The following is a 13,618-nucleotide window of genomic DNA, read 5'->3' on the forward strand; positions in this document are numbered from 1 at the left end:
CATTTGGAAACAAAGGTCCTAGAGTCTGGAGGAAGGCTGGAGAAGTTCATAGCCCAAGTTGCTTGAAGTCCAGTGTTAAGTTTCCACAGTCTGTGATGATTTGGGGTGCAATGTCATCTGCTGGTGTTGGTCCATTGTGTTTTTTGAAAACCAAAGTCACTGCACCCGTTTACCAAGAAATTTTGGAGCACTTCATGCTTCCTTCTGCTGACCAGCTTTTTAAAGATGCTGATTTTATTTTCCAGCAGGATTTGGTACCTGCCCACACTGCCAAAAGCACCAAAAGTTGGTTAAATGACCATGGTGTTGGTGTGCTTGACTGGCCAGCAAACTCACCAGACCTGAACCCCATAGAGAATCTATGGGGTATTGTCAAGAGGAAAATGAGAAACAAGAGACCAAAAAATGCAGATGAGCTGAAGGCCACTGTCAAAGAAACCTGGGCTTCCATACAACCTCAGCAGTGCCACAAACTGATCACCTCCATGCCACGCCAAATTAAGGCAGTAATTAAAGCAAAAGGAGCCCCTACCAAGTATTGAGTACATATACAGTAAATGAACATACTTTCCAGAAGGCCAACAATTCACTAAATGTTTTTTTTTTATTGGTCTTATGATGTATTCTAATTTTTTGAGATAGTGAATTGGTGGGTTTTTGTTAAATGTGAGCCAAAATCATCACAATTAAAAGAACAAAAGACTTAAACTACTTCAGTCTGTGTGCATTGAATTTATTTAATACACGGGTTTCACAATTTGAGTTTTGAGAATTACTGAAATAAATGAACTTTTCCACGACATTCTAATTTATTGAGATGCACCTGTATCTCCAAACCTTAACAACTTGATAACTTTGAAAATAAAATCATGATTCACCGTATCAAAATCTTTACAAAAATAAAACTATCGTTTTCAATAAAATGATTATAATCAATCACATCTAAGACCAATCTAATATTATTCCTAATATGATGGCCTTGCAAAAAACAGACTGTTCTTCATCTATTATTCAAACCTTATTCTTTTCATTGGGCGGTGTGGGCAACTACATTGTAACTGTTTACAATTAATAAGACTTTACAACAATGTAGGTGCACAATCAATAAATGACAGCAAAACACTGACTAGTTTTTTTTTTTTTCCAAGTTGTTTATTTGATGGAAAATATACTTTTAACACAGAAAAAATAATTATGCGGTTAAACAGCATCACTGGACTGCATCCCTCAAAAAGGATACTTGACACTACCATAAGCTTGAAGCCACCTATGAAAGCTGGTAGTTATGAATATACAGAATACATAATTAAAAACTCAATTAAATAAACTCAGGTCTAGTTTATGAAAACATTTACCATTTTTTTGCAGATAAACTAATGAACTTCCCTCCAGGTGAAACTGTAAATGGAAAAAACTCTCAATGGGGAATTTTAAAGAGTTTTGCGAGGTCGTTTCATTAAGGACAAGGTGTAGTCTCCAGAAGGTGTGGGTTTCTGTCTCTTCATCTGGACCTGGGATTGGGCTGTGAGCTGCAGTTTAATGGCACTAGAGTTGACCTTGGCTGCAGAGAGTAGCCCCTTCATTCCCTTCATCTTTTCACTGTGAAATATCACCACCGGCCCTCCTGGCACTGCGGTTTGCTGAGGAGGTGAAGGTGTGGGGCTTGGGGACGATGGCTCATTTTTGCCATCTGCCTCTTTCCCTCGAGTTCCAACAGAGGAACGTTGGCGCCCTCCTTCTCCACCCACCTTTTTAGGCATGGGATTTTGGGTGGGCAAGGCGGCACCAGGCAGAGACGGTCCTGCTTGTTCATCCAATTTGAATTCTCGCCTTGGAACCCGCCTACGTCCCTCACGCGGGTCATCACTAGATTGGTCATCCTCATCTAATGGTTCTGCATCTTTGGTGATGATTGACACTTTTTGCCTAATCTAAGGAAGACCAAATAATTAGTGTGCGATTATAAATTGTTATCAATCAATGCAAATTAATACTCTAGATATGCATTTTCAGAAAAAAAATACTAGTGCTTGCAAGCAGTAAAAGAATATGGTTTAAATTTTAGGTGAGTTTAGATTTTAGGCTTTAGTTCTGTGTAAATGAAATGATGCATGAGTGCCAATTTGGTTTTGCCATGACACACTGCATGTGCCCTGTGAAGAGGCTGGCACATTGTGGAGAAGAATAAGAAGAATAAAAATAAAAGGAATTTCAATTTATAAAGTCTTGTAAGTTCTATAATGATTATAAATACAGAAGTTAAACAGTTATTACCTGTGCGTCAAAGCGACTTAGGGACTGGACCAAATAGGTGGCCCAACCTACATGGAGCACTGGTGTGGGACTTCCTTCTTCCCATTTACAAATCCCATCATAGAACCTTAATAAATGAGCAAAGCACTCTGGGTCCTGAAGGGCAGACAAGGCAGCTACCAGTCTGGGCTGGTCCTTTATGATATAATAAGTAGAGGACAAGAAAAAAAGAAAAGATTAATTCAAAACTTTGTTCTAAATAATATAATCAATATATTTAGAGGAACAGTTAACCTAAAAAATTGTCTCGTCATGGGTTCTCATGTCTTGAAACTGTGCACGACGTACTAAATTTGAAGGGATAGTTTTCCCAAAAATGACAATTCCCTCATCATTTACTCACCCTCATGCCATCTCAGATGTGTATGACTTTCTTTCTTCAGCAGAACACAAAGATTTTGAGAAGAATATCTCAGCTCTGTTGGTCCTTACAATGCAAGTGAATGGTGACCAGACATTTGAAGCTCCAAAAATCACAAAGGCAGCATGAAAATAATCCACATGACTCCAGTGGTTTAATCCATATCTTCAGAAGCTATTTAAGTGTAGGTGAAAAGCAGATTCATATTTAAGTCCTTTTTTCCTATAAATCTCCACTTTCACATTCTTTTACATTTTGAAAGAAACATGAAAGTGGAGATTTATAGAAAAAAAAAAGGACTTAAGTATTGATCTATTTCCAACCACACATATCACATTGCTTCTGAAGATATGGATTAAACCACTGGAGTCCTATGGATTCATTTTATGTGGCCTTTATGTGATTTTTGGAGCTTCAAAAGGTCTGGTCACCATTCACTAGGATTGTAAGGACCAACAGAGCTGAGATATTCTTCTAAAAGACTTTGTTTATGTTCAGCAGAAGAAAGAATGTCATACACATCTGTGATGGCATGAGGGTGAGTAAATTATGAGAGTGTTTTCATTTTTGAGTGAACTATCCCTTAAAATATGCAGAAGCATGAATGAGATTTGAAAGTAATAAGAAAAGGGCAACATTTTCATTGACAAACAACTTACATTTCAGTCTGTATAACAAACAAAACTAAAGTATAGCATCAGAAGACTTGGAATATAGTGACAAAGTTGTATGAACTACTTTTATCATGCATGTTTTGACAGCCACAGTCTCCATCCACTAGTGTTGTGATAAAAAGCAGCTAAAACATTCTGCAGAACATCTCCTTTTGTGTTCCACAGAAGTAATATCAGTTTGGAACAACATAAGGGTGAGTAAATGATGACAGATTTTTATTTTTGGGTAAACTATTCCTTTAACATGTTGACGTTTCTTAAATGAACAACAATACCTTTTCCGCCCCTTCGGCCCCTTCTCCACTACTTTCAGCAGCAGCCACTGTCTCTTTAAGGAGGGTGGGAATGACATCATTAGCGATGTCAAAAAACTCCTTATAGATCTCCTCATCTTCTCGGCAGTAGTTGTAACTGTAGACCAACACAAGACAGGTTATGATGAGATTAAATAATTCATTTTGTCCTTGGATTTGTGAAGCAATGTACAATTTTTCTTTAGTATGTGATTTTAATCTTCCAGTGGGTCAGAAGTTTACATACACTAACATCGTATTTTCAATAACACAATCGAATTTTATCAAACTACACAAGGATGACTCTAAGACATTATAGATATTACAGTTTTATCTTCTGTTAATGCCTGATCTTCTGTAAAGCTGCTTTGAAACAATGTGTGTTGTGAAAGGCGCTATACAAATAAAAATGACTTAGTTAATTGTGCCTTTAAGCAGCTTGGAAAACTCCAGAAAATGATGTCAAGCCTTTAGGCAATTAGCCAATTAGCTTCTGATAACATTGGCTAATTGGTGTCAATTGGAGGTGTACCTGTGGATGTATTTTAAGGCCTACCAAACTCAGTGCCTCTTTGCTTGACATCATTGGAAAATCAAAAGAAATCAGCCAAGACCTCAGAAAAAAAATTTAGGACCTCCACAAGTCTGGTTCATCCTTGGGAGCAATTTCCAAAAGCCTGAAGGTACCACGTTTATCTGTACAAACAATAGTACGCAAGTATAAACACCATGGGACCACGCAGCCATCATACCGCTCAGGAAGGAGACGCATTCTGTCTCCTATAGATGAACGTAATTTTGTGTGCGAAAAGTGCAAATCAATCCCAGAACAACAACAAAGGACCTTGTGAAGATGCTGGAGGAAACAGGTAGACAAGTATCTATATCCACAGTAAAACGAGTCCTATATCGACATAACCTGAAAGGCTGCTCAGCAAGGAAGAAGCCACTGCTCCAAAACCGCCATAAAAAAAAATAAATAAATAAAAAACAGACTACAATTTGCAAGTGCACATGGAGACAAAGATCTTACTTTCTGGAGAAATGTCCTCTGGTCTGATGAAACAAAAACTGAACTGTTTGGCCATAATGACCATCGTTATTTTTGGAGGAAAAAGGGTGAGGCTTGCAAGCCGAAGAACACCATCCCAACCATGATGCATGGGAGTGGCAGCAACATGTTATGGGGGCACTTTGCTGCAGGAGGGACTGGTGCATTTCACAAAATAGATGGCATCGTGAGGAAGGAAAATGATGTGGATATATTGAAGATCTCAAGACATCAGCCATGATGTCGCAAATGGGTCTTCCAAATGGACAATGACCCCAAGCATACCTCCAAAGTTGTGGCAAAATGGCTTAAGGACAACAAAGTCAAGGTATTGAAGTGGCCATCACAAAGCCTTGACCTCAATCCAATTTGTGGGCAGAACTGAAAAAGCGTGTGCGAGCAAAGAGGCCTACAAACCTGACTCGGTTACACCAGTTCTGTCTGGAGGAATGGGCCAAAATTCCAGGAACTTATTCTGAGAAGCTTGTGGAAGGATACCCAAAACATTTGACCCAAGTTAAACAATTTAAAGGCAATGCTACCAAATACTAACAAAGTGTATGTAAACTTCTGACCCACTGGGAATATGATGAAAGAAATAAAAGCTTTTAAAAACATTTCACATTCTTAAAATAGTGATCCTAACTGAAAGAGAATGTTTTCTACAATTAAATGTCAGGATTTGTAAGTTTAAATGTATTTTTTCTCCAAGCGACACTAACAAACATGAAAACACGTCAGAGGGACAGAGGGTAGGAGAGATAGCTAATGTTGTCCTATAGGAAGAGGAAACAGGAAGAGCATGGGAGTGAGCAGTAGATCTAGGCGTGCTTTGTGCAGACATCCTTCAGGATACAGGGATATTGGAATAAAGTATTTTTAGCACTCTATCCATTGCACTGTGGGTTTAGAGGGGGGAAAGTACAGATTGTCTCTCGACAGGGACCAATGCCAAAGCTGAAGCACGAATGAGCCTTCTAATGACTGTGTAAGGACACACAGCATGAGGCACAGACAATGCTGGCAACCACCAAATTTTCCATTTAGCATCAACATTCAAAAGGCTTGAAGAAAGAATGTGTAACATAAAATGATTTTGCTGTAGTAACAAAGATTTAGGTTAAAGTTTTAGGTTAGAAAAAAAAAAGACTAAATCAAATTCTTTCATTACAAGCATTACAGAGTGACTTTCTTCTGCTGAACACAAATATTGTTTGAAGAGTATCTCAGCTCTTTAGGTCCATTCAATGCAAGTAAATAGGGCCCAACACTTTCAAGCTCAAAACAGCACAAAGTCAGCATAAAAGTAATCAATATGACTCCAGTGGTTTAATTCCAGTGGATCCAGTTGATTTTGGGTGAGAACAGACCAAATTATAACTCGTTGTTCACTGTATATCTTGCCATTGCAGTTTCTTCGCAAAATCATGATTTCAAGCTCGATTACATTTCCTAGAGCTTGATACATGCGTAGAGTTCTAGATGGCACTAGGAAGTGTAATCAAGCTTGAAATCATGATCGCCAATGAGACTGCAGATATCAAGATTTATAGTGAAAATGTAGTTATATTTTGGTCTGTTCTCACCCAAAACCGATTGGATAGCTTCAGAAGACATCAATTAAACCACTGGACTAACTTATGTGCTGACTTTATGTGCTTTTTGGAGCTTGAAAGTTTTGGACCTACAGAGCTGAAATTCTTCTAAAATCTTCATTTGTGTTCAGCAGAAGAAAGTCATAAACATCTGGGATGGCATGAGGGTGAGTAAATGAGAGAATTTTAATTTTAGGATGAACTATGCAAAATGATAAAAAACTTTTAAGCAGTAAGTAGTTAAGCAGTAGTTACAGAAGAAACATTGCCCCCTGTGGTTAAATAAAATGATACACAAGCTGAAAAAATGGTAGTTAGAGTAAAAATCTGAAGTAATTCACTGCATTTTCAAGAAAAGGTCACCATTACTTTAAAAGATGCAACTGAGAACTCAGTATCAGATAATGAGCAGATTTCTGTATTGATACACTTACTCTTGCATTACTGATGCAGCCTCAGCCCAGGCACGCAAAGCCTCCTGGACATTTCGGTGTCTGTAATAGTACCCTGCCAGATACATGAATGGGTAGATGTGCTCGTTGTTGTAATATTTCTTAGCCGAGTCGACAGCCTGATAAAGAAATAGATTAGTCCACGATAAAGCTGACTTAAATATAAAGCAAACTTACCATTATTGTTTTTCCAAATTTGAAAGAATTCTATAATATAATATATAATATAATCTTACTAAAACAAACTTAAGGTATCATGTGCAGTCTTTACATATATAACTTATGCTGATCAAGTCAAGTTGTTAATTTATCATTTGCACAGCTTACACGTGGTTTACTGGACATTGAATTGCATAAGATGATACTCAAATTACAGGAAATTGATAATAAAAAAGGTATAACTATTGTGCAAAACAACATACAGACATACACAGTTTGTAATTACAAAGGTAATAATATGAAATATATAAGCAGGGTTGGAAATTAAGTACCTGTTTAACCTTTTAAACTCAGGGCAGGGCAAAGAGTGTAAAAGTAAAAGATCCTTGGATACAAACGAAGTAATATGAGGTACCATTTGAAAGCTTAGAATCTGAAATTTTTACAGAACTCCATCACTTTTGCATTTACATTACATAAAATAACAAGATAAAACACAAATAAAACCTTCTGCATTGCAAAAGAGCCCCACCTTGTGGTAATGTAGAAATATGATTATAAATGTAAACGTTTTTCAAATTGCACTAAAATAGTCAAGCCATAAATGTGGATGAAACACCATACTTAAATACTATGCAATTCAGTAACAGCATCGATACTTAATGAATTGGCACAATGGCAAAATAAATGAGGTCTTAGCTGAAATGTGAGCTTGCACTCTGAATTGATTGCGATGAGAGAAAAAGACTGGGTGCTGCAAAATAAAGCAAAGACCAAGCACATCTTTCTCCTGCATTTCTCCTGCTTTCTCCTAGCATGTTGCACACAACTAAAAAACTTCAGCATGACCAGTATAGTGCGGATGAACCAATTTGCTAACATATTTCACTTGTGGGTTAAAAAAAAAAAAAAAAAAAACTCAATTTGAATCATCTAACCACACAAAATCTCATGGCAAAAACTTTTTTGCATTTACATGTAGATGGAATTTATGTATTTTGTGTCTGTAAATGTAGATGTAATCATTTACCTTAAGGTGAATGGACAGTGGGTTTTCCTTGCCGGTCATGGGTTCCTGGTCTTCAAGGTCAGCCAAAGTGCCCATAGCCATAGGATACCTTAAAGTTCAATCAAAAAAAGAGAACAAGCATTCAGCTAGAGCACGTTCTATACAATAATAAGGTGAAATTACTCTGATCTTGTTTATGATCCTTGTTTTGGGTTTAGGAGAAAAGCAACAAACCTCTCCAAATGTCCTCGATCATAGAGCAGCCATAACAACCTCTGCAAGACAGAAGGATATCAGTCTTAACATGTCAATCATGCAGTGAGAATAAATACATTAATATACACTCACTGAGCACTTTATTAGGAACACCTGCACACCTACTTATTCATGGCCTATCTAATCAGCCAAACACGTGGCAGAAGTGCAATGAATAAAATTATGCAGATACCGGTCAGAAGCATTAGTTAAAGTTCACATCAACCATCAGAATAGGGAAAAAATGTGATCTCACTGATTTGGACCGTGGCATGATTGTTGGTGCCAGACGGGCTGGTTTGAATATTCCCGTAACGGCTGATCTCCTGGGATTTTCACGCACAAAAGTCTCTAGGCAGGGGCCAGCAACCTTTTTGACATGGAGTGCCATTTCCTGGCCAATGGCTGTGCACACCCCCCCAAAGCCATTCGCAAATCACAAGCCGATCAACTGCTTAGCCCTTTTCTGTGAATCGTACCTGCAAAATCCTAAAACTTTATTTTCAGGTTTAATTTATATTTTGAATAGACTCCACAATGTGGGTTTATGTTTTCTCTCTTAATTGTTTAATGTAATTTTGAATGTGACCATGGTTTAAGGAGGGTGTACCTGTATGTATGCTGGGTTGGATATCTCAAGGATTAATAGTGGTGTTTTCCTTATATGACGTGTTGTTCTTAAAGCAAAAAGAAACAAATGAAACACGGAATGTAGGTTATCATCTGCGCAGCCGAACCGAATCAAAGTGGTGCGTTTACTCACGTGATTAACCAAAAGTGAAGCGCTGCCGGCTTGTGATGCGCAAATGGCTTGCACGCGCTGCACGAGTCTGTTGGGTATACTGCAGTCTCATCACATTTTAACTTTTGTTTAGCCTCCCATTCAGCTCATGAAAACACGCTGCATGATCATAAGGATTACATCAAGATGTAGATTGGAATGCAGATGCGGAATTTATATAAGTAAAATGTCTACTCCTCTCTCGCCATTGCTGGCCTGCCAGTGATTACCCTGCCGTGCCATATGTTGCTGACCCCTGCTCTAGAGTTTACTCAGAAAGGTGCCAAAAACAAAAAATATCCAGTGAGCAGCAGTTCTGCGGACGGAAATGCCTTGTTGATGAGAGAGGTCAACAGAAAATGGCCAGGCTGGTTCGAGCTGACAGAAAGGCTACGGTAACTCGGGAAACCACACTGAACAATTGTAGTGAGCAGAATAGCATCTCAGAATGCACAACACATCGAACCTTGAGGTGGATGGGCTAAAGCGAGACCATGTCTGGCACTTTATTAGGACCATATTGTTCCTAATAATGTGTGCAGTGATATACTTAAATACATAAAGAGTACAACTGCAGACAAACAGTACAGCTACAGTAGACCATATAAAAAATGACAGTGCAAGAATTACAAACCAACATCGTAAAAAAAGAATACACAGGACATAGAATAAATGTGGGTGGTTTGAAAACATACTTGCTGGAGCTGGAGTAACTCGGTGCTGTCTGTATGCAGATCTAAAGAAGGATTGATGGCACAAACCATGAACGCTACCTCCATATTCCTGTTACACTTCATGTAGGAGCCTTTAAGATACAACCAGCTCTAAAGAGAGAGAAAAAAAATAGATGCAGTACAGACTTACAACAGGAAATGTCTTAATAAATGAATATATATGTGTGTTTTTATGTATATAGAGTAGCGTTTATCACATTCATGATAAACACCAAATAAGAGAATGCCTTTTACCCTCTCATTTATTCCAGCACTGACAGTCTGACCTCTTCTGTCTTCGTTGCCTTTCCCATGCCATGTGACCTCTGCTGTCTCTTCCCCACCCTCACCAAAGATCACCCAGGCGTGATCCTCAGAGAGTGCGAGATGAACATCCTTCAGGCCCAAAACCTGACATGCAGCTACTACTGCAAATGCCACTCCTGAGCTGTCCAGCTTCGTGCCTTTAAAAAGAGAGAGACAGATTTTGATAGCAAGTGCTTTAGGAGCATGCCACGTCTTACAACATGAAGGCGAAAAGAGTATGATTTAATCTAGCTGAGATTTTAAGACTTTTGTGATGTTTTACCTGTGATGAGACTGAACAGGGACTGTATATGTGCTCTGTCTTTGAAATATGACCGGCTAAGGCTATTCCAGATGACATCCGAGACCTTCTTCACCAGCTCACGGCTGGAACCTCCGGAAGGTGTGCGGTACTGTGAAAGGTCCACAGCACCACGAATCTGGGCCGTAAAGCGTTCATACAGGGCAGATATGAGATTCAGCTCTACTGTAGGGAAGCAGGAGTTAAGGCAGTCAGGTGTGAGCGGCTCAAAGCGAACTCCTGGGACGTTGACTGGTACAACTCTGTTGACAGCCAGGAAGTGCTCCACAAAACCCAAAACAAGGGACAGCAGGGCCAGATCTGGCTCAGGGTTACCAAGCTCAGACTGGAAAAGCTGCACTACTCCATCGATGCCCCGAAGAGGGAAGTGCCTCTTCTGAGACGACCGAAGCCCCATTGTCAACGGATGAGTCGCAAAAAGGGTCCCAGTCTGATTTGATCTTCAAAAAATACAGAAAGACAATTTAAGACGGAACAGCAAAACATGGATTACATTTCATTTAAACTAGTGGGTATGCTGAACAAACCAGTTTTTTAAAAAAGTGACACACACAGTAATCGTTCAGCCTTGTGTGTACAACTTAAAGACTTTATCACTTCATTTCCTTAGAAAAAAAAAAATTTATCAGATGCTAACAATATTACTGTTACTATGGTACTCTGATATTAGTTACTGTTGCTAACAGTACTTTGATACCAGGGTTTAGTTTCACAGTACCATGACTATGGCTGAATTATTACTATATTCATGTATCATGCTATATACTCCCAGGTGCTGCAAGTATTCCCGTAGTATTATTTTTAAACTCGTGTAGAAAAGATACTCACTGGCAACTATGTTGTAGGGGAATTCCCAGAGACACGTGTAAGAACGTAGCAAGATGTCCCAAATTTAAATTTAAACATTCAAAAATTTAAATTTAAAAACAGACTGAACATGACCTGTACTGGCTAATATGAACAATGGATAGCACTAGCCTACTAACTAGTGCTTAAATATAGTATGCTTTAATGATCCCTAAGGAAGAAATTATGTGCGGCGTATTAATTATTATATTATTTATATAATAAAACATTATTTTACATTAGACATTGCCTTTATGCAATAAAGAGAATAATGCGTTTTTGAAATGTGAGCTAACAAAATAAAGCAAATGCTCAAATCCAATGGAAACTCATGTGCTTTATGAGCGGACATCTGCGTGATGCTGCTGCAGCTAGGTTAGCTTTTACTTTATTGGTCGTTTCTGGTGATTTTTCCGAACTTAAAGAATGTTTTGCAACGGATAAATCGCTCTCGCCGTCCTTTCTAAACAAAGAAACGTTGAGTAGTTTCATACTAACAACATACCTTTGTTGAAATTAGATCCACATGCTTTTGTTTTGCCGCGCAGTAGAGGGACAGACCTTCAGACGAACACCACGGGCATATACAATCAGTTCGAACCTCAACGAACTGTATTAGCTGAATTATGCTTATTCATATTGTAACGAGATCAGACAAATAAAAACACTTCCTGTTCTCCACAAGCATTATGGGAAATGTAGTCTTATACGGATGTTGTCCTTCATCGTCTGCGGGAAACAAAAACTAAAATCATCATGGTAGAAATAGTTTAAGTGCACAAATGTGGAAACGTTTTTTAATCAGTTTCAAACCATTTACATGCTGTATGTTCAGTGTATGTTTTCGAAGTATTCAAGGCTTGATTAGACAGCAGCCTAATCCAAACTGTTGTCTAAGTTTCAGTTTTGGTCTGTAAATGATCTAGCTAGCATATTTGTAAACTTAACATGATGATTTTATTTAATAAATTATACATTTATTACATAAATATATAGATTTTTTTTCAATATACTTCAATAGGACATGTTATGCTGACCACATTTGACTAACATCACAAAAGGAAAACAAATAAACTCCAACGCCAACATTTTGCTGAAGGGCTGATGCCACCCTCAGTGTGTGACGTCATTTCATAACACTGCAAAGGCAGCACAGAAGTGCCATTTAGGTGTATTTAAACAGACTGTTTTGTGTTGCTCAGAGAAACAATAAATGCATTTACATAGCGATTACAATTGCATAAATGATGTTATGATATTAATGTTTTAAATATACAATTATGAATATAGAAATATACAATGAATGGGAATATGAAGATATACTTTTAAATATGAAACTAGATTATTAAATATATGCTCTATCATGACAACAACAAAGTTTAAGGCTGCTCTGATGCTGCATTTCATTTACACATAACCAAAGCAGCATCAGGACTGCCTTGGATACTTGGGGCTGAGGTGGGTCAGAGCAGGCATAATTTAGTCTGGCTTATATGCAGCATCGGGTCTTTACACAGAATTTTTAAGCAGGCACAGAGCAGCCATAACTCTGCTGTATAAAGATGCCTAAAGATTTTCAATTAAAGGTCACAGCATCATAAAATAACAGTGTGGACAACAGGTCAAGGGACACACCAACAACCTTCACTATCAGACTGTTAAAATTACACATTTACCCAAAAATAATACATGTTAGTGGTTGTATGATAAAAATAGAAATCCGATGATTTTGTACATATTATTGAAGATTTTTAGCCTATAGCTATGGGGACATGAAGAAATGACACTAGTAGAGGAGAGTGGGGTAAGATGAGCCTGTTGGTGATTTGCCATGTACCTTGGAAACTTCATATATTTTTGTCATGTGACCTTGTAAGCAGGAAGTATCATTTCTATCTGGCTGTGAAGAGGAGAAGCACATAGGAAAAGAGGTAAGACGAAGTATACATTCTATGGCCAGCAAACATATAGGTATGTTTTATGCTGCATAAAAACATACCTATAAGTTTGCTGGCCATAGAATTATTTGTACATTTGAGGTTTACTGATTGTTGTGCCACAGCAAATTTATTCAGGTACAAAATGACATATCATGCATAATGGTGTATATCCAGTGTATAAATATCCATGATTTGATTAGCACAATACTAGCCCTGAAGCACTAAGCTAAGGTGCTTTTTTCCAAAATCGTCACTATGGGCCAAAATGAACCAAACAGTCTGGAGAAAGCTGAGAAACTGTTTTTTACTGAAACAAATTTGTTCTAATAATCAACTGTTCTGTTTATAAAGTTTACAACTGAAAGAGGACCTAAATGAGTGATTTTTGTTTTAAGTATTTATTGTAGGGCAGGTGATGCTAACTGATTGATCTAAATCGTTCCATCATTTACATGCAATAACAATCTTCAGTGTTAAAGGGAAAGTATGAGATTATAATTGATAAATAAATAGATTATAGATTAGAAAATATAGATAAAAAAGAATAA

At 37.8% G+C, this 13,618-nt stretch overlaps 1 protein-coding gene across 1 annotated transcript; it reads right to left on the reverse strand.

Moving 5' to 3' along the window:
• Positions 1–1,134: 1,134 nt before the first annotated feature.
• Positions 1,135–11,770, reverse strand: LOC127415122 (menin-like). The gene is made up of 10 exons (XM_051653694.1): positions 11,636–11,770; positions 10,246–10,724; positions 9,912–10,120; positions 9,639–9,767; positions 8,142–8,182; positions 7,929–8,016; positions 6,722–6,858; positions 3,624–3,759; positions 2,275–2,448; positions 1,135–1,931 (listed from the first exon to the last, which is right to left on the reverse strand). The coding sequence occupies exons 2-10, from the start codon at positions 10,679–10,681 to the stop codon at positions 1,431–1,433; spliced, it is 1,851 nt and encodes a 616-aa protein (XP_051509654.1). The 5' UTR covers positions 10,682–10,724; positions 11,636–11,770; the 3' UTR covers positions 1,135–1,430.
• Between the last annotated feature and the right edge of the window lie 1,848 nt (positions 11,771–13,618).

This window comes from Myxocyprinus asiaticus, chromosome 2, assembly GCF_019703515.2.
Source record: "Myxocyprinus asiaticus isolate MX2 ecotype Aquarium Trade chromosome 2, UBuf_Myxa_2, whole genome shotgun sequence".
Lineage (NCBI taxonomy): Eukaryota > Metazoa > Chordata > Actinopteri > Cypriniformes > Catostomidae > Myxocyprinus > Myxocyprinus asiaticus.

Excerpts from the sequence above, each read along its gene's own strand:
- LOC127415122 (XM_051653694.1), bottom strand. The coding sequence starts at position 10,681 with ATGGGGCTTCGGTCGTCTCAGAAGAGGCACTTCCCTCTTCGGGGCATC. Across the intron at positions 8,183-9,638 it reads AGTTACTCCAGCTCCAGCAA|AGGTTGTTATGGCTGCTCTA; the intron begins GTATGTTTTCAA and ends TCTGTCTTGCAG. Across the intron at positions 2,449-3,623 it reads GGGCCGAAGGGGCGGAAAAG|GACCAGCCCAGACTGGTAGC; the intron begins GTATTGTTGTTC and ends TATATCATAAAG.